The 22,571-nt window shown below is 26.0% G+C and overlaps 2 protein-coding genes across 3 annotated transcripts; one reads left to right on the top strand and one right to left on the bottom strand.

The window, feature by feature from the left end:
• Positions 1-10,363: 10,363 nt before the first annotated feature.
• On the top strand, positions 10,364-16,179 carry LOC114119893 (sialin-like). Its single transcript, XM_027981626.2, has 8 exons — positions 10,364-11,690; positions 13,147-13,610; positions 13,684-13,771; positions 13,900-14,123; positions 14,222-14,374; positions 14,468-14,600; positions 14,668-14,906; positions 15,705-16,179. The coding sequence occupies exons 1-8, from the start codon at positions 11,675-11,677 to the stop codon at positions 15,930-15,932; spliced, it is 1,545 nt and encodes a 514-aa protein (XP_027837427.1). The 5' UTR covers positions 10,364-11,674; the 3' UTR covers positions 15,933-16,179.
• A 2,264-nt stretch (positions 16,180-18,443) lies between these two features.
• LOC114119900 (uncharacterized) lies at positions 18,444-22,276 on the bottom strand. Of its 2 annotated transcripts, XM_027981635.2 has the most exons (3): positions 22,074-22,276; positions 21,075-21,195; positions 18,444-20,470 (listed from the first exon to the last, which is right to left on the bottom strand). In XM_027981635.2, exons 2-3 carry the CDS (start codon positions 21,153-21,155, stop codon positions 19,241-19,243), a joined length of 1,311 nt encoding a protein of 436 aa, XP_027837436.1. In that variant the 5' UTR covers positions 21,156-21,195; positions 22,074-22,276; the 3' UTR covers positions 18,444-19,240. The 2 variants fall into 2 exon arrangements, with proteins under 2 accessions (XP_027837436.1, XP_050057766.1); XM_050201809.1 differs by lacking the exon at positions 22,074-22,276 and having other exon boundaries at positions 21,075-21,507.
• Between the last annotated feature and the right edge of the window lie 295 nt (positions 22,277-22,571).

Genomic DNA, 22,571 nt, shown 5'->3' with positions numbered 1-22,571 from the left:
TTTGTGTTACCCAGATGGGGTTTTTAAAATTTGACCCCCCCTCCCAAGAAATTATTTAAAATACGCCACTGGCTTAATTATATTTTATAATGGAAATTGTACGAGCATATGACCGCTTCTGTAATCAAATAGATCTTTTTAAATAAACAATTAGTATTAACTAAAAAAAATGTATTTTAAACTTCATACATCATTTAATAATTAACTGGAGTGGATATCCCGCCATATGTTGGCCTACTATATCCCACACCTAAACTTTAAATAATTTTAACTCATTAATTATTATTCTCTTTTGAATTTCAATTTTTCTGTATACAAATTTAATATTCTGCTTCAGAATATGAAATTGAAAATGCATGTTGGCATTCAATAAAGTTGAAAAACTTAAAAAATGTTAACGATAAAAATATTAAAATATATTGTTTTATTTTAATTTATTTATTCGAATTATAATAATTATATTTTATTAAATAAATATATAACACACAAAACATTGAATACAATAAAACAACAAAAAACAAAATTATTATTAAAGTAACATATTAATTAAAAAAAATAACAGAGTACATATTTATTACAAAATTATACATCAAATATTTATCTTTTAAATACAAGATTTAGCATAGAATAGGAATCAAAATTATTGATATATATGACACTCCGGATATGTTTTAAATAAATTATTTTTACAATAAAATAAATAATTCTCGAATTAAAAGAGCGTGCTTAAAGAGCCAATTTTTCGTGATAATTCATGACAGTCGATAACACCATTCAACATTTTATACACAAAAATGACATCAAATACCAATCGTCAAGTTTTTGTGACTTAAAATTCATAATATCAGTAATCTCATCAGTATTATGATAATGTTTATTATTAAATGTTTTATACTCATAAAAAAATGAAAAGAATGTCTAGATCTTTTGCAATTTAACTCGATAAATACTTAAATCCGATTGATTAGGATTCCATAACACCGTACCATATTCAAATAATTACCTTACTAGACAAAAATACAATACTTTAATAACGTATCATTCAAATCTGAATAGATGTGTTTAATGAATCCTAAAACACCTAGATTTGTTCCATATATTGAATTAATATGGACATTAAAGGATAAGCTGATTGACAGGATAATACTTATATATCCCGTACTTGATTATTAGAGTGAAGTTATATACTAGGTATTAAAAGAAAAATGAGATTTAGAACGGTTAAATAAGATAAAATGATATAAAAGAAATATTTTCAAAAACTATTAATAGTTTTGAGATAAAAAAATCACCTTGCTTGCATATTATATACATATAATAACAATACTTATTTATTTAACATAATCATAAAATCAAATTACCAAAGATAGGTTTAACTTATCAGTTAAGTAATGTCATTATTTTTTCCTGCCAACATTTTTCCAAGTATTTCTATTTTCCTTGATCATTTTTCTGAGACTCATTATTTACTCTGTTACGTAATGTTTGTTTAGTAGCTAATAAGTAATAGGTACATATGTCGTATATATTTATTTATAAGAGGCAAAATTCTAAATAAACAACACAACCTACCTATCTATTATGTACGTATAACACACATTTTATACGTCAAGCACTTTGTGTAATTTGTAATACTAGCTATATAATTAGTAATTACTATTATATATTTTATCGAAAACGTTATATTATCGGAATAGTCTGTACTTTTGAAGGTGGACAACAACAAAATAAACACAACATTGTCTATATCGTACGTCGAAGCGTATAATTAATTTAATATTTATCAAAAAAGTTAATTCGTTGAAGTGTGTATTGCGTGTCAATCAAGGACTTAAACGTGTCACGTCTGTGACGTAGTTAGATATAGAATAAAAAAAACATGCTAATGTATTAATGGAACGGTTTTTAATTATTAAAGTTCGAGTTATTTTGATCGCGTAATGCTAGTTTTGACGTATTTATTCGATAACGTTTTAACAACAAAAGCCATCAATAAACAAGTATTTAACTCCGCAAATATTTTTAATAAAGTATTGGTAAGTACATAATAATTAAAAACGTGACATACCACTAGAGTCTATAAGACTATAGTAATTTGAATGTTGTATTATCTGGTATATTGATTAGTTTTAGGTAAAAATAATTCCGGTACCATCGCAGATAAACTTCTTTGTTGTAAGCTAAAACGATAAATTTACATTTTGTAATATATGTAATCGTATGAAAATTAAATTGTCATGATTATGGTTAATACATGGTTATTTTTTGTGGTCAAAATTATCTATTTTTAACTATCAATATTATAATTTTATAGTATATATATATTTGTAAAAAAAAAAAACGTTTTTTGGAATTACTAAAATGAAATTAAGTATCCCAATTCCCAATAGTAATTGTGAAAAAATATCTATTATATAACAATATAATTTTATTTGCGATCAATAAAATTAAAAAGCAATGGGTTAAGTAAAATGTGTTAAACTATTTTTAACTTAAGTGACTTAATTTATAACAATACTAATTTAAATTCATGTTTAGTAGAATCAATAGGATTTATATAAATCAACATACATTTATAGCAGTTCATCATAATCGAGGTCACTATAATTTTTAATTTACATAGGTAGATCAATACACCATATATAATAATTTAGTCAAATATTTAGTTGGCGATTATTTGGTACACAGGTATATTAGTGGATTGTCGTGTAGTGTGTACATTTAAACGATGATAAAATCAATCGAAGATCACAGTGACTGAGTGTTCGTTCCAAAATAAGTGTGAATATTTATCATTAATATAACTTTTTAATTTTAGTACATTATAAATAAACTGAAACGGAATAACTTATTCTAAATTCTAACTAAGTGTTATACCACACATTTTAATCAATCATATTATTTAATGTATATCGTTTAATTCAAGCGAATTACATTATACGTCATTATTTATACTCGTTTCACCAGTTTTTTGCACTAAAAATTAGCACGAAATTAGCATGAATTGGCAAGACTTTTATCACAATTTGCATAATACTATTTAATGATAAATAATTAACTTTAGGGGAGCTGGTGAAACATTTCAACAGTCCCCAGATATTAAAAAAAAAAGATTTTTCAAATTTTTTTTATGAAACTAATTAGCATGTATTTATACACCTAGGTACAAAATTTGCATGCAAATATTCCCCTAGAAATCAATTTTTCATTGTTTTGACCGACAAATTCGGAAAAACTTTTTTTTCAATGTTTGGAGGGGGCTGTTGAAACATTTCAAAAGCTCCCCTAAAGTTAATTGATTATTTATTATTGAATACTATCATGCAAATAATACAAATATTATGATAATAGTCTTGAAAATTTATGCTAATTTTTAGTGCAAAAAAATTTGAATTTGAATATCGTGTTAGGGAGTGTGGGTGAAATGAGACTGATATACGTTTTAAAGTATGTAATGCTAATAATTAATCAACTAATTAAGTTATTCAATAATTTTATGTAGACAAGACAATACACTTGATAGGTACCTACAATAATAATATAATATAATATTATGTAACTGTATACAATGGAATCGGATTACAGCAGTAATATTTTATTATGATTTATGTATCACTTAAAACAATTGAAAATTATAGATTTATCAAGTTATATTTAATTAGTTATATGATTATTATAATAGTGATCTACTTATCCGCATAACAATCGTCTTAAAAAATCACTAAACTATCTAACTAGGTACTCAAAAAAAAAAAAAAAAACATAAATTTGTACTATATAATATATATATATTATGTTCAACAGGTAATGGTGTGTAGGTAATATGCGTATAATACATTTGTAAATGTATTTGATTTACAATAATGTTGACATTGATTATTGGTAAACGACAGTGTTTGCTATTCTTATTAGATGTTTGTATTTTAGACGCTTAACATGACAACATCACGTTTCGCAGTCCAACAAATTGTAAGAGTGCAAGTTGATATTATTGTCTATACCTACTTATAAAAACATATGAATACATGTATTAAGTCAATAATTGCGCCATACTAGATTATAAGGATAGTATCATCATTCGATTTAAATTGCATTGTCTTTTTTTTATAGATTTATTAATATATATTATTTGTATCCAAATATAAATAGAATGAACATTCAACTTAAATATTTAAATCTTTTACGGATGTGTAAACTGTAAGGTACATATTAGTATACTATGTACCTTATACATTAAATTACACGTGTGCAAGGCTAGCAAGTTATCTAACTTTTATTTTTAAATAGTATATAACATAAAAAAAAAGTAAATAAAAAACATCTATAATATATTAATTTCAAAAATAAATAACGTGTTTTTTTTTTTTTTTTTTTTTTTTTATTAGCTTTCAGTATAACTATTACAGCTCAAAAAAATAACGTGTTTAAATAACTTAATATTTTAATTTAGTTTTAATTTATAACTTCATTTTTCGTCTACCAGTCATGTATGTTTGTAAATGTAAGTATATAGGTATTACCAATTTTATTGTCAATCTGGCAACGCATAGGAAATACAATTGATTCTATAGTACATTTTGCAAATCAAATATGTTTTTAAAATAAATGTTAAAACCATAGAAAATTCGATGGAAATTGACCATCGAGTTTGTAAAACTACAATATAGTCTAACAATTTTATAATTAATAATTAAAATCCTAAATTGCTTCCTACATTTATTGATTCGTTAAAAATAAATAGCTATATAAAACATAAAAATTGAAATTGAATCTTATTGTCATTAAAATAATTGTATTATAATAATGAAGTAATTGAAAATTGTAAAGCCATACATAAGTTTTTATAGTTGTTTTATATCGTTCTTGCTTTATTAAAGTAGGTACACTATTATTTTTAAATATTAATTAGTGTTTACTTTCTATAAACAGCAATTTCATTTAATTTTATTTTGTTAATTTTATTCAATATTAAAAGTTTTTAAACAATTAAATTACAATGAATACTTATAATTTATACTTATAATAATTGATTGTAATCAATTTGTTTTTATATAAAAATATTATTATTAAGAAACACTTTGAAAATATCAAGTTATTAGCCTCATTATATACTGTATTACTTATTTAAGGTTAGCTAAAAGCTTATTTTATTATTTTATAACTTATGGTTATAAGATCCTGAGTAGAGTAAAAAATAGTATTGATTTTACAATGATATATTTTAATTTCTTTCTGTATCTTACCTTTTGGAGCAGTAACATTATTTTGATCTTGAAATCGAACATTGTTATTTGAAAGAAAAAGCAATTCCAAGTACTTTTTAAAATAGTAAAAATTAAAAATAATTATGGAAACACAATATTTAGGTATAATAATATCAGTTTTGAAAAAAAATGATTTTATTGTTTTGTTATACTTAAAAAAATGAATAACGTGTAAATACTCGATATTTTTACCTAGAATTCTCTAAAAATTATAATTGGAATTTTTTTGTCTTTTGTATCTAAATGTTTAAAAAAATTTTAGATTTATGTTAGTTACATTTTTTTCTTGGCCAAGTTAAGTAAAGCTTCTAAAATAAGAATATAAAACACAATTTCTCATAAATTTGAAAATACCTAATATATTTTAATATAAATTTTATTTTACATTTTTTTTTTTTTTTTTTAATAAATTTTAAGTTCTGATTTTAATAAAATTTTATTTTTAAACATAACAATGGATTTTCCATTAGCTGTTTTAGTTATTTTGCTGAAATTCAACAATTGCCAACCATAGGCATTTTTTGGTATTACGTATGATTATTTTCTATTCATAACATTTTTAATTTTAAGCCACATAATTATACCACGAATCTATTCAAACATTTCAAACCATTCTACGGTACATTTTAGTGACGTGGTACTAAATTAATAATTAATAAAATAATATTAATAATTCAATAAGTAAATGCCTATGAATAATATAATATTATAATAATTATTATTGTATAAAATATCACCTTTAATAGTTTAATTACCTTTTATTATATTTGTATTTGTTTATAATGTATATTAACTTTGATTCCTGTTTCTTTTTTGCACTAAATTATTTTAATTTTTGTACTATAATGCCTATAATAGCATACATTTTGTAAATAAGAAAAATAAATAAATTGCATGAGATGTTTTTAAATTTTTTTCAAATACAATAATGATATAGATAATAGTGGCTTATTGTGGATTTTTTTTTTGGGAGGGAGTTTTGACTCATGGCTATACTTTTCTTCCACAAAATATGATTTTAGTTTCATCACAAACTTGTATCTGATATAAAATACCTTAAAAAATATAAGTGTTAATTTTCTTGAAATAAAACCTTAGAACTATTACTAAATTTTTTGATTTTAATTATTATAAGAATAGAGTATACAATCTCATATCAGTTTAATTAATTTTGTATACTCGTATATTATTATAGACAAGGCTGGGCAATTTAATGATTTTTTTTAACTTAGTTAAGTTAATATGCATCAATAAGAAAAAGTTAAAAGTTAATAAAATTTTTGGTTAACTCAGTTAAGTTAAAAGTTTATACATATATTTTTTTAACTTTTTAATAAGTTAAAAGTTAAAAAAAAGTTATTTTTTTATATGTTAGAGTTAGATTAGGTTTATTTATAATTTAATTATTTATAAAATAATGTAACTTAGATTTTACTAAAAATAACTCGTTATTTATTAAGTTAATGTCAATAAACATCAATTAAGTTAAAAATTAAGTTAATGAAAATTAAATTCAAAAAAGTTAAGTTAAAAAGTTAAAATTAACTTAACTTTAACTTTTTAACTCGTTTATGCCAAGGCTTGGTTATAGATAATATTAAATATTTTTTTAAAAAAGAATAAACACTTACATTTTTCAAAAACTCAATCTCACAATATTAAAGACAGATATTTTTTTTTACTGCCAATTCATCCAATACTTAATTACTTTTATGCGATTTTTCCGATTGATTGATAACATATGGTTAATGTTAATCCATTTAGGATTTTTTTTTTTTTTAAAGAAAACAATACATTATTACATTTTTAGAACAGTTTATTATTTATCAACAATATTCTGCGATACTTTAGTAATAAACAAAACTAGAAAAAAATGTGTAGTTTAAGCCCCTAAGTACGGCACTGTATATAAATATATAAATTTATGTGTGTGTGTGTATGTGTATATAATATATATATATATATATATATATAGTTAATAATATAATATATAATATATATATGCATGTATTAATACCATCTCCACTCATAATAATTTTTTGTATGTAATTATTTATCAATTAATTAGAACCAAATATATCCATTATAACGACATATATTTAATAGCGAGGTACACTATAAATCAACAATAACAGATCGACTTCCTTGATTAAATTTTTGAACTTGTGTAAAATTGTACAAACAATATATCATAATGCTAAATCGAAGTTTTCTTCATCAAGTATGTATTTGGGATTTTCAGGAGTCATTATAGATTTATTATCCACTTAATAAAACTTTAAGCGTTAAGACATAGAACCGTTCTTAAAATGTGATTAACTTTGAACTTCAAGTCTAAATTTTGTTTGTTTTATTATTTTATATTATTGTTTTAATAATATACAACCGTTTATTTCATTTAATATTAGTTTTAAACCCATAAATTTTTCAAGTGGTGTTAAAAGCATCAATGCTGGTCTTAAAACGTATGATAATTTACAACATAAGCGAAATTCTCATCTTAGATAATAAAATTATGATTATATTGATATGTATTAATCTTAAAATAATGGGAACTTTTATTTATTTATTCTTGAATAAAGAGAACTTTTTTTTGGTAAAAAAATGAATCTAGTTGGTATTTTAGGAGGTCAATGTTAAACTTGATGTTTTAAAAGTATTGAATTATTAGTACTTTTAGAAGTAATCGGATGATGAAATGAATAAAAAGCATTTTTTGAAATTCTAATTAAAATTTAATAGCTTCTTCATTACTAAACAGTTAGACCATCATCGCTTATATATATATATTTCTTTTTTATTGAATACAATGTTTTATCATTAAACTAAAACTAACAATTCCATTACAGTGACCTATTTAATGACGAGATACACTTGACACATACTGTGCAACAGAGCGGTTACCTACTTAACGTAAAATAATTTATAGTATTTACTTAGGTTCTGAGCATACATTTTCTCTGATATATTGAAATGTAATATGGTTTATTGTGAATATTTTATATAATTTACCTACATAAAATAGTTATAATTTACCAACATATAATAGTTTTATTTACTTTTTTTAGTATAATTTACCACACTAAAATACTCTCTTTCTATTTGATTTTGATTTATAAACTCTTTAGGTAGTCTATATACTATATAGGTACTCTAATACTATATTATGTATCTTTCTTTAAAATATATACTATACATTATACATAATTTTGGATTCGTGTCGTGTTGTAAATAAAATATATAAAAATGTGTTAATTTAAATTATAAATACCATAATAACCAATAATTAGGTACCTATGTACTTCCTATTTTTTAAGATATTGTATTATTTAGACATTCTATACAATATAGTAGATACCTTGTGCAGGTAGGTATAAACAAAACAGAAATCAAATTATTTTCTTGTACAACAATTATTATATAGGTACATGCCTATTAGCTTATAAAAATAAATTAAATTACTCGATATGTTGGAAAGAGGGTATACCTTGACAATGTATTACAATTTATTCACTAAAATGTATGAATAAAATATAAATTGGGACTAATTGTAATGAAAATGAAATGACGGTGGTTTTAAGTATATATGGATATTTTTCTATACATTTGAAAAACACGTGTTTTATACTACTTGTACATTAATCCTAGAAACGAAAACACGCTTGTATAGTCTCAATCCAATAATAAACATTAAGCATTCACGAACACTTATAGCATGTAGCACGAAGTATTGATAATTTCGTTTAACTACCATTTCGGAATGGAATTACCTATTTCAAACGCTTCGAGTGTGGACGATCACAATGGTAGCATTACCATCACGTGGTATGAGAGGTGGCTTAAAGACACAACTCTTCCCATTTATATTTGCATATGAACATCAAAAAAAAGTTTATGAGTAAAAATAAATAATGTTTCTATTTTTGTACCAACTCGATAAATATCAATAATATTGTCATATTGTCCCACCCCTGAATTTCCGTATAGATGATAATACATAATGTATAATATACTTAAATTTAATATAAAGCATATTGAAACATAACATTATATAGTTATATTAAAATTATTTAACGTACTGCATAGTCACTTGTGAGTCGTCACTTGGTAGTTGATTTATATAATAATGTATTATTATATAAACGTTTTAATTTGTTTTTTTTTCGGATCCAACTTCGAAGTATGTAATAACCTGTATTTTACTTCTTACAGATCATTTGAGCTTGTCTATTGTACGTCTCAAAACAAATATTGTGATACAAGTCACAATAGATTTAATGTTTATAGAAGTCATCTTACCTATACGTATAACATAAACGAACATTTACATTTTAAACTATTTTATACTACAGTGTCGTATACAGGCACGTAGTCAGAATATTTATATCAGTGGGTAGGGACAATAATTTTGAACTCTTGTATTATTTTCCATTATTTGTTTCCTCCAACGTCCTGTACGAGACACTTGTAAATCCTATAGAAGGCTTTTATCTCCATACTCTCTAAGTTCCTTAGGCATAATCGGATAATCCCATAGCAAGAATCTTAACAATTTAAAATTTGCCTTAGGTTGGTTAAAAAAAATATTTTCGTAGGAAGTTTATAAGTAAGTACTAAACAATTCTGCAATATAAAATTATTTTCCTATTTTTGTGATGTATAGAAAATAACTACACAAAAACATATGTCTAAGTTTTTGGAATTTTTTTTCCTATGCTTATTGAAGCCAATTAACTAGACGATCATGTTACATTGGATTTCTCTTATAGTTTTTCACTCCTCTGGGACATGAAAAAGTTATTTCACAAGCTGTACTGGTAACTGGAATATTTATTATAATAATAGCTAGTTTATAAGAAACGAAAAAAAAATATTGAATGAAAGCTTGTACTCTCCAAGTACATCAAAATTAGTTTCATTAGGTTTTTTATTTTGATATTATTATGATTTTTATAATTTTTAATAATTGTTGATAAAATTTTTAGTTTTGACCACAAATGGTCTGTACTAAGGTAAGTAGTTCTTTTTACATTTTTTTTTTTTTATATTCTTACTATCTCATAAAAGTCATTTAAAATTTAAAACATAATAGATAATATTTTTCGATAGTAATAGGTCAACGTTCCACGGTAAACGGTAATCTTAATAAAAAAACGGTATCCATTGTGCATACATTTGCAATGTATCCGACTAGTGTATGTAACATTGATAAATTACTGGTACACGTCATCTCCCTAAACAGGTTTAGACTTTTCGACGAGTTTATCCGACGAGTTCACCACACGAGCCAGCTATTATAGTGTATATTTTATATGAAAGTAAAATAATTAACGATTCGCAATCTGTGGCTGTAATCTTTCGAACGCGCCCGCAAATGTTCTAATAAACGATAACACGACCTACCTATAAATAATGGTGCGCGAATTTTGAACTGTATAGTATAGTAACAATAGTTAAATGACTTGACGATAAAAAATAATCAAGGACCTTGAGAAATATCCAAAAGCTCTATTATTTACCGTCAGTCATCACTCACGATATGTTTCCATACTTACTTATCCATCGATTAATGTCAAAACTTTGGGCCCGTACACACAAAAACATGCGAACTACAATCGTTGAACCCGCGTGTCGGCGTAAATACAATACGTACATCTTATTATAATAATAATATTGTGGATCGTACTCGTTTTTTTTTTTTCTTTTGTCAATTGTCATTATACTCATCAGTGTTCGGTAACCATTCCGTGGAGTTGAATTCCCTAAAACCGTTCGCATATTTTATTATTAATACTATATATTTTAATAATGTACAATAATAGTTAGTATAGAGATTACAGGACGTTTGTTATTCGTTTCGTTAAGAACGACAGTTGTTCGAACAGCTCGATCAATAAATATTAAATATAGTAATCAATAATGTTATACATTTATACACAAACAAGAACATGTGCTCTCATTCGACACAAAACATAAATCCAATGATAAATATTCAGATAAGGCGATCGGAACACAATAAAAGCAGCGAACGTCTTAATCATCCACTCACTCGGCGATGATCACATAGTAGCATTATCATGTTATCATGTTGTGTCTCGATCCGACGAGTTAACAGTGTTCAAACGGAAGTTTGAGTTTGAAGACGTTTTGTTCACCGACTGCAGCAGCTCACGTACCTATTCGTAGTATTTCGCGGGAACATAATATTTTATATTATATTATTTTGGATTTTTTTGTTACACCGTATTAAACTTACTGTATTTACTCAGATGGTATTATGTACACGAAATACCAATCGAAAGAATCCACGTGAACGTTTTCCGATTCGTATAAACGTTTTTCACATACGGTTTTCAGAAAATTCCATCCAAATTAATTAACACCAGAGTGACTATTAACTGACTACCACAATGAAATTAAATTCACGTAAGTAAACATTAACTTTCTATCGCATAATAAAATGTCATGTTCTAATAATACAATTAACCTCGAATTAATTAATAAATTTACAAATAATAATGCTGTAAACAATTTAATAATTTATGAATATTGATAGTTGTAATTGTAAAATCATAACAATCAACAAATATTATCTGTTTTCACACGGAATATTATGTCCTAATATCGCAACATGTTATAAATTATTTTAGGCAAAAACTTCAGTTACTTATTATTTTTACACGAATACTTAGATATTTTTAAATACAAAAATAGTAAAAACGATAATGTAAAAAAAAACGTTCTATCGAAATGAATATCTGAAAGTATTATACAAAGCTAATAAAAAAATAAAAAATATTTATAATAAATAGAAAAACTGAAGCAAGGCTTGAAAATAAAAAAAAAAAGTATAACGTTGAAAAAAATGTTTTAATACCTAATGAAAATAAAATGTCTAATTAATAAAATAAGAAAAATAATTACCTATTAATAATAGATATTTATGTTATTGATTATTAAATATTATTATCTAAAATTATAAATGCTATGTTTATTAGTTACAATTTTAATGTAGGTAGTTGGTACATGATAATTCATAAATCATACACACCAAACAAATTAATCTATACGAATGTATAATTATCATAGAAAATAATAAATTGTTTTAATCATAATATTTTAACATTGAATACATTCGATTAAAATGATTTTATTTTGATTGTGTTATTTTTATTATATCATTATATAATATTAAAGTAGTCATACCAAAAAATGTGCATACAATTCTTAATATAATAACTATAATAGTAATTGTAAATTGATAGAGGTACTAGAGACATAATTTCATTAACTTATTAACTAATATTAATAATGCACTTATTATAGTTAATTAAGGTTTTAAAAAATAATTATAATTAAAAAAAAATGTTAAAACCACATCATCATATTACTATTCGTTTTTTTCCGTTTTACAATACTTAATTCGTTCAAACGCATTTATTAACGTTTAAAGTTTTAGTTTGTTTCTACGTTGTTGTTACTGTGTTTCAAATACAAAGTCATCTATATTAACTATTGACATTTGAAAGTGAATATAACATAGAATATTATACCTATATAACACGTTATAATGGGCTATACGAACGTATGATAATTGTCTGTCGTATACGGCAATATTATAAATGGTGGTTTCTGTTTTGTCAACGTCAATGACCTATTCTAAACCCAAAACAATAATAATAGCAGTGTAATATTAATATAAACACCTCTCATTCACTCTTCAACCATACAACAGGACAAATCATTTTTGTGTGTCGGACATAAACTATCGTTTTATCTAGGACTAATCTTTTTTCAAAATTACAATTAAGATTGTAAAAAAAAACGTTTTGACATCGTGAATTTACGACCAACTTACGAATGAAATTTTTTTTCACTGCAGGACACGTGTCTCAGAGATGGGTAATGGCCGTGATGGGGATGTTGGGGGTGACGATGGCGTACGTAATGCGGGCCTGTTTAGGAATAACGCTCACGCAGATGGTCAGGCCCGTTGTAGTGGTTGAAAGTGGCGTGACATCCCAAGTTCACCACGACTACTGTCCGATGCCACAGTCATCATCGCGTGGCCATTCAAAGTCCAACAGGACAAACATAGCCGAAGATGAGTTCCGGAACCGATTCGATTGGGACGAGAAGACTCAAGGCGAGATCCTGTCAGCGTTCTACTATGGTTACATAATCACGCATTTACCCGGCGGCATCTTGTCCCAGAGATTTGGTGGTAAGCACACGATGGGCTTTGGAATACTATCCACCGCAATCTTCACGCTCTTGACGCCATACGTGTCGTACATGGGATCCAGGCCACTGACTATCCTGCGGTTCGTCGAAGGACTCGGAGAAGTAAAGATGATGATTGGCACTAGATATAATACATTTCAATAAGACTTGCGACTAACTTATAGTTTTTATTCAGGGCACTACGTTTCCGGCTCTTTGCACACTCCTGGCACAATGGGCCCCGCCTGAAGAAAAAGGAAAGCTCTCCACGCTAGTATTTGCAGGTAATATATACATAAAAACCGCAGACTTATATATTATTATTTAATTTATTACTAATAACGTGCTTGACACGATTACCCTAACATTAATAACTTGTATAATCGTAATACTAATGTTATGTAACCAACAGGTGTGCAAATTGGTAATATTTTCTCAAACTTTTTGAGTGGTTTTATCATACAGTACATACCCGGTGGTTGGCCAAACGTTTTTTACTTCTTCGGCGTAACCTCATTGATTTGGTTTGTGCTCTGGTGTTTGTTGGTTTACAACGACCCGAACTCCCATCCGTTCATATCGGACGTGGAGCGTGACTACTTAAAACAGTCGATTGGAAGTCTAGAAAGGAAAAAAGTACGTAAGATCAAGACGTCAAAATTAACAAGACATTGTGATTGTTTTTAACGATATTCTCAGGGTAACATAATTTTTATTTGAATTGGTTTTAACAGGACTTGCCCCCCACGCCATGGTTATCCATATTAACTTCGTGGCCAGTATGGGCACTGATCATTGTTGAAGCAGGACACGACTGGGGTGGTTTTACGATTGTCAGTGATCTTCCGAAATACATGAGCGACGTATTACACTTTTCCATTACTGAGGTAAGTTTAATCAACATCTGAGACTCTGATTGGGTGTGATTCACATTTTATATTTTACATAGTATATAGTAATTTAAAACGTTTACTTTACAGAACGGTTTATTATCGTCCATTCCATATATCGCCCAATGGGTAACTTCGATCTTAGCTAGCATATTGGCTGACCGGTTGATAAGCAGACAAATAATGACTGTCACTGCGGTCAGAAAAAGTTACGCTATAATAGGTAAGATTAAATGTTAAAATATCATTATTATAACAATGCGTGGAACTGACATATAATGTGGTTACAGGAACTGTCGGGCCGGGTATGGGTGTGATGTGTGCTTCGTTTGTCGGATGTGACAAAATGATCGCAACTTTGTGTTTTACTTTGGGTATGGCACTAATGGGATTCTGTTATCCCAGCATCCGTATCAATTCACTGGACTTGTCGCCCAATTATGCTCCTACTATAATGGCACTGGTCAATGGCATTGGTTGCTTATCAGGAATGGCCACTCCATATGTTGCCGGAATTTTAACACCAAATGTTAGTATATGGACTATATTATATATATGTTGTAGTTTACCAAGTATGGTTGCTTCATTATATTGGTTTATAAAATTCAAAATTAATTTGATACTGAATACTGAAAATATTTATGTTAATTTGATTAAATCTTTGAGAATGTCTATCAATTCAAAATAATGATATGATTTTAATCCCTCGTTATATTTACATGGGTTATATAATGTGTACTTCAGGGTTTTTTTTAATGAAAACGATCAATAATGGTTGTGAAATTATTGCGTAGTCCTTATACATAAATGCACTTAACGTTGTATATTTTTATTTTCAAGTTAGATAACTCTATATACTATGACTAACCCTGATTGTTTCTGCTAAGGTCATAATTCTTATCAACATGGCCAAATTAAAATACATAAATATATATATTATCTTAATCGATTCATCTGAAGAGTTAATTTATTATGTTTAAAATGTTTAACTATCAAGTAAATAGGTAATTAATAAAAAGTATTATTTCTTGGTTTTTCTTAATTTTACTTTTCTTCTAATATACTTATTATTATATTATATAAAGAAAATTTTTTCGTACAATAAATATAATATAAATTTACTATGGTATTTTAAAATCCATACCAATAATAATAATTAATTACAAATGATTTGAATGGTTTAGACAAATAAATACTATTGAAATATAATTGTATTTCCCGAGACCATACTGACGTTATAAATTTATATTAAATATGCATAATTATATTCAATATTATTCGCAAATCCTTAAAGTAAATAACTAAATTAATTTTTTTAATTTTTCAGAGAACCGTTTTAGAATGGCGTTTAGTATTTTGGATTATGATGATAGTAATGACAGCATCATCTGTAGTGTATGGGCTGTTTGGATCTGGCGAATTGCAACCATGGGATGACTTAGAACAATATTATTTAAAAGAAAAAGAAAAAGCAAAAAGAGGATTACCTATGGATGAAAGATTAAGTATAGTTCATTCAAAATCTATAGAAGATGGAAGACAGTCAAATAATTAGATCCTTGACTAATTATACTTACAAAATACAAAACAATCCTATACTGTAAATTATGTTATTGAAATATGTTACCTATTAATGTATAGTAATGAAATGATGTGAATATTTATTTAGTTTGTAAATACTTATTATATTTAGAACCAGTTAATTGTTTTAAAATGTAAAAAATAATAGTAAGAAAATATATTATATTTGTATATTAAAAAAATAATTTATTTTAAATTAAATTAAATGTAATTGTTACAAATATTTTTCTTCTTTAAAAATAACTCAAGATTAGTTAGTTTATGATCGTGGCATAGCGTCCTTTATTTACCATTAAGAAATAACAAGAAAAACAGATGCCTTTTGAAGTATTAGTGTACGTGCACTTTTTATAATATGATGTCAATCTCGAGAAACACTTGCATAAGGTTTTAATATTATTTTAGAAGTAATTTCGTCATTTCCTATATTCTAACAATGATCCAAACCATGAAATAAAAAGTTAAATTAAAAAAATAAAAAGATTCATTGAACAATTTTTAAGAGCTAAGTAGATATTATGAAAAATTTTTAAGAAGGTCGATGGAATTTTGTTTAGTGTAAGATGAGCTGAAATAGTTATACAACATATCAACGGTGTCTTTTTTAAGTTATTCCTTTGTTTTATTATCCCCGTTGGAGACAATTATCTTGGAAAATCCGTACAAGAGTAGTGTTTCACGTGTTTCAATGGGAGTTCTTGGGGCAATGTATAAAATTAATATCTAGGCACTAGATTTTGAGTTTGAAACGAATACGTCATATAAAGAACACTTCCGATAGTTAAGATAAGATCATCAGTAAGTATAGATTTAAATCGAACATTAAGTTTTTAATGTCTATGAGCTAAAGTTTGATTTTGAATAGGGTGATTTATTAATAAAGTATAAGATTGAATATTTCTTAAAATATATTAATAAAATTGATTATACCACGAAAATTTTAAATTATGTTATTTTCTTACACTACATATACACTATAATAAAGTATATTGTCTAGAGATTCTTAAACTGTCGGTCGCCACCTAAAAGTGAGTCTTGATTATATTTTTAGTGGATCACTAGGCCACATTATATTTTTAAATGACACATTTTCAAAAAAAATGTGTCAATCCGTGTTTCTATTTATTTATTTATTTTTTTTTTATTAAAATTCAAATTTAGCTTTATCATAAATCGTTATCTGCGAATGTGACAATTACAAGTTTATGGAGCAAATTAATATTATTAAACTTACTGCGTCTCAAGATAACCAATGTTGAAGTGGGTATTAACGCAATAATAATGCAGTAATGAAAAATAGAAAACAATCGCATTTTTTGGTTAAAATTTAAATACCTATATTAATATACATTTTTTGCTACTTAATTAAATAGATAATAGTAAAACTTTCTTAGTAAAAATTTAAAAATCCAATTAACTATTTTAATATGTATTTTTAATTTTTTATCGTGCACAAGCCACCCACGAAACAGGAAACAAAAGAAAGGTTATTAATAATATTACTGTGGGTCGATAAAATTTAAAGAAATTTTAAATGGGTCCTACCATAAAAATTTTGAAAACCTCTGGTATAGTCCATTATATTTTATATTTATTATATACTTATAACGTATTTACAGTTCATACTATTTTAATAACTAAACTGTTTGCTGTCCATTTCTATGTTTCTCTGTGTATTCTCTTCGTTCTGCATCCTGAGTATTAAATTGCCTAATTACACCTCCTCGTCATCTTTTACAGTTTGAAGATATTAAGTTGCTAGTAAAAATAAATTCAAGGGATTTGTTATTAAAGTTTTTTTTTAATTTACCGATTGAACATTGATTTTGTTATACTATCATGATACACCATCAATTTGATATTAAAATAACAAGAGGTTATAAATGATATAAGATACATAAAAAGAAAAATTATCTCTATTAAAGATACAATTAACAAATGTGTCAAAATATGTACAAGATAGATATGTATCTAAATTGTATTATTGTCCATTCCTGTATAAATGTATAATAATATATATTATATTATTTATTATAGGTTTTAAGTTTTTACACCTAATACGATTGAATGCTTAGAGAAAATATCAGTTGATAAAATATTACTAACTATTAATTTATGGTCGTGTAATAATAATTAGTATTTATAACCATAATACATTAAATTGCTATGATTGTAATTAATAAATAATAATGTAATATTTTTATATGAATGTTGTATACTAATACTATAATATTGATTGTTAATAAATACTTAATTTAAAATTAACGTAATTACGTATACTTATGATCGAATACTCCACTAGAATGTACGAAAATATATGTGGATGATTAATGTACAATTTATTCTATTTCGAAAACAACAATAACAACGGTAAGCTGAGAAAGTGAAGGAGATAAGTGAAGTTAAAAAAGTAGATACATTCCCAAGTCGGAAAAATATTCACATCAAATAACATTTAAAGTACCTATTAAACTAGGACAATAAATTCTTTATAAATATAAATTATATTTAGTTTACTGTAAAAGATTGATTTCTCAGCTCAAATTTTGAATTATTCACTAATGTAGCGGTTCCCAAACTTTTTTTTTGCGGTGTCTTTTGTAGGATAAAATTCAGACACGATGCCTTGCTGTGAATACCATGAAGACCGAACAAAAAAAAAAATTCTATAAATTTTAAATTATTTATTATGAGCCATAGACCGCGGTGCCCTTAGGAAGTGCTCGCAGTGCCCCAGCCCTCAAGTGCGACAGGTTCATTAGTGACTAATGAATTTAATTCTACAATATATTATATTAATATAGTATAATATAATATAGGTAGTAGTATAGTATATTATAATATAGATAACAAAGATTGTTAGACAAAAATAACTGACTTGTCAACTACAGTAGTGTGGTCTGTAATCTGTATCATAAAAATATTACTTACTTATTATTATTACGATATAAATTTAAAAGTCTATAATTTTATATTGTTTTGTACTATATTAATAATATCGATCTAAAAATGTATATTACAACGAATAAATATTAATTGTGTTGTAGTATAAACTGTAAAGTCTATTATTATAATAATTATTAATAATAAAAATAAATTATCATTTACCTGTACCTATTTATAAGTTTTAAAATACCCGTGACTTAGTTTATTCAATGTATTAAATATTATCGAGTAATAAGTATCAAATATCAAATTTTACTTAAAATATTAATATCAAGTATTTAGTATTGCGAATTTTGCCAATCCCTGTCTATATGTCTAACTATGCAACGGTCATCATCAGGCATTGCCGGTATTCAGCGCATTATACTGATACATTCGAAGATAACCAATAAGATGAATAATTAATAAGCAAAATAAAATCAGCAACATGGTCGTGGCGAAATAATGGATACATTTTGATCGAAAATTGAAGTCATACGCTTTAGTGTGCTCTGACTCTGGATATCGGAGTGAACAATCAGTGGACAGTATTGGAACTCCAAAGGTATTATCGACATAAAACTCAAATATTTGTGACGATTCGATCGTTAATTTACTTTCATTTGACGAGTACATGACCAGAATCGGACCAGTCAATTTTTCGCATATATAGTCAAATGATGGAGAAATAGTGCAAGTAATTGTCTCAGGTCCGGACATTTTCAGATTTATACAATCCGCTCCCGCCACCATCACTGTTAACTTTCGGTTCTCCGCGAATACCATGTGGTTCCTTACGGTTATCGTCGCAGCCATGTCCCTTCCTTGCGGCCCAGATAGAGGATTGAAGTTCATGACGTTTATTTCTGCACATTCGTCCTTGATTGTTAACGAATTAGAATTCCAGAACTGTCCTTTTCCGTTATGTGATTTGTAAAATTCATTGTGACCCTCGCAGGAGTTATTAAACGAACACAATCTAACGAAGTACGAGTAGCCATTATCTTTAGTCCATGTACAAGAAGCACAGTATTCATTCTCCTTGCTCTTATCACATTCGTGCTTATACAACGTAGCATAGTGATCGACCACATCATCGAACCGCAGCAAGATGTCATCATCGAATTTAATAGAAATAAATTCAGTTAAGGAATGCTTATTGTGGTACTTCAAGTAGCGCATCGAAACGCTTGCTGAACATATTATTTCACTATAATTTACAAATTTCTTCCAATTATGATTATTCATCATGATTGTTGATGATGAAGTGCACGTATAACTATTTTGAAAAGATCCCATTAATGTGAAATTATCATTTGATATCTTAACAATGAAGTCCAAATAAATAAATCTATTACTATAATAATGATTTTTAACTACTGAAAACCGTGGACATTTCTCTGCATTGGAGACTATTAACCTCGTAGAGTTAAGTAGAGTCTTAGAAATGGAAATACACTTTTGTAATTGTAGGGACCATTGACATTGATCATTGATTGTACATTTAGTACATGTGAATGTATTGTTACAATTGGTAATATTTGACTCCCTTTTTAATGTGCTACATTGTGATGTAAACATCAGAGCCTAAAAATAAAAACATTTATTATTTTATATTTGCATATTTTATGTTCGTTATTATTATTTAATAATATTCAAATATAATAATTTTGCATTGGCTAAGTATCTAAAAGTAATATTGTCAATAATTTTATTTATATTTTAAATAAATCTAAAGAATAAAATAACAGATACCTACTGTTTATTAATTATAATTTATATTAGTATGAAATTCAAAACGTAATTCATTTTTTTTTTTATTAGAAAATTTAATTTTAAAATCATACTGTTATATACCTAATGTTACGGTTGATGAAAAAAATTAGTAAATTATTCAATTATGCAGGTAAATGTTGTAAAAACACAAATAAAATGTCTATATTTCATTGATAGTTAACGTAATTTACCAAGGTTGGTGATCAATGATGATACCTAAATCTCAAATAAAATATTAATTGTTTTATTACTTAATTGATTGGCTTACTATTTAATATTTTAATCTTATAATTTTTTCAACTAATACATTACTGTTTGTATAATCTATACGTAGTATTAAATAAATACTTCAATAACAAAAAAAAAAGTTTTTTTTGTTTATAAAATATAATTTTCAATTTGTATTTTTACTTACTATTATAAGTAATAATAGTCCATCCATACAATTTCGGTTATTATAGCTTTCATTTTTTCTAAGCTTCCTGCAATCAGCCATGATGCTGTTCAATTATTATATGTTTCAAGTTATTTTTCATCTACAAGCAATTATTTTCTTATAAACTCCATCCAGTTTTTTCTTTGAAAATTCAAAATTATTATTAAAATGTAATTATGTTATAAATAGGTACACTAATGTACATACATTCCACAAACATACAACAGAGTGATGACTTTATTATCTGGAATGGTTTTTGTAGAGATTATGTAGAGTTCGTGCTATATTTAAATTTGTTAGCATAGTTCTTTATTTAATAATTGTTTCTTTGTTCTATTAATATCATTTATACAATGTAAAACTAATTAAAAATCAGAATAACCATGTAATTACGATCTACATAATATTTTCTAACAGTAGTATAATGTATCAAATAATTTAATTTAATATTTGGATAGAATATGTAGCTATTTATAGGCAAAATAAGTGGATCATTCAAGTCCATCAGGTCACAGTGATATTTATATCATTAAGTTCGAAAATAGTATAAGAAATTAAATTTATGCAATCTACATAGATACATGAATACATGAAATCGAATTATATACAAAGCTTTAGCAATTAGTATAATTAGGTAGATTATTTGATTTATATGTTACCTAATAGAACAACAACTAAAGTTCCATTTTAGGTTGTAAACTATTTATGGCTGGTAAGAGAGGATGACTATTATTTTTATCATGTATGAGATTTGATCACTCACTGAGACTTAGAAACTAAGAACACACAATAACCAAGAGATAAGAAAAATGGTCTCCAATTTTCCAAATAGAATGATGATCTCTGTATTTTTTTTTTATAAAAAAATTATGTCACGTAGGGGCCAAGTCATTTGTAAACAGTTCAGCTTTCATTTAGAGATTAAAAAAAATTAGGTTAAGTTAGGATAAGTAACTACTTATATATTTAATAACTCACTTAGTTTCCAAACCTGTGATAGAGAAGCGTAATAATATGTGTAGTACTGTAATAGGTACAACTTATTCAATTCCAGGTGATTTTTGAAAAAAAAAACACTGTTTTTAAAATAAAAAAATATAAATTAAATCTAATTTTGTGCTCAACATTAATTACTGACAATCACGGTGCACTGTGTTTCGTATAGTAAGCGGTTTTAATAAAAGAGTAAAATGTGTACATTATTAATTATCAAACGCCTCAATACTAAGATAGGCCATTGATAATAATCAGTGACAAATAAGAAAGCAATTTCGATCACTTTTTTCAAAATATTAAGTTACGTTATCTAGGTACATATATTATTGTAAGATAACACAATTGTAGTACCTATGATAATTATAATATGAAGTATAAAATGAATTTAAAAATGCATTCCTTTTGTATATCTAATATCTAATACTTTTTATTGTGTATGCCTTAGTTGTGATACTTGTACAAAGTTAATAAAATGAACAC

This window comes from Aphis gossypii, chromosome 2, assembly GCF_020184175.1.
Source record: "Aphis gossypii isolate Hap1 chromosome 2, ASM2018417v2, whole genome shotgun sequence".
Lineage (NCBI taxonomy): Eukaryota > Metazoa > Arthropoda > Insecta > Hemiptera > Aphididae > Aphis > Aphis gossypii.
The sequence above is the reverse complement of the archived record's forward strand: the minus strand, read 5'-3'. Positions and strand labels throughout refer to the sequence as shown.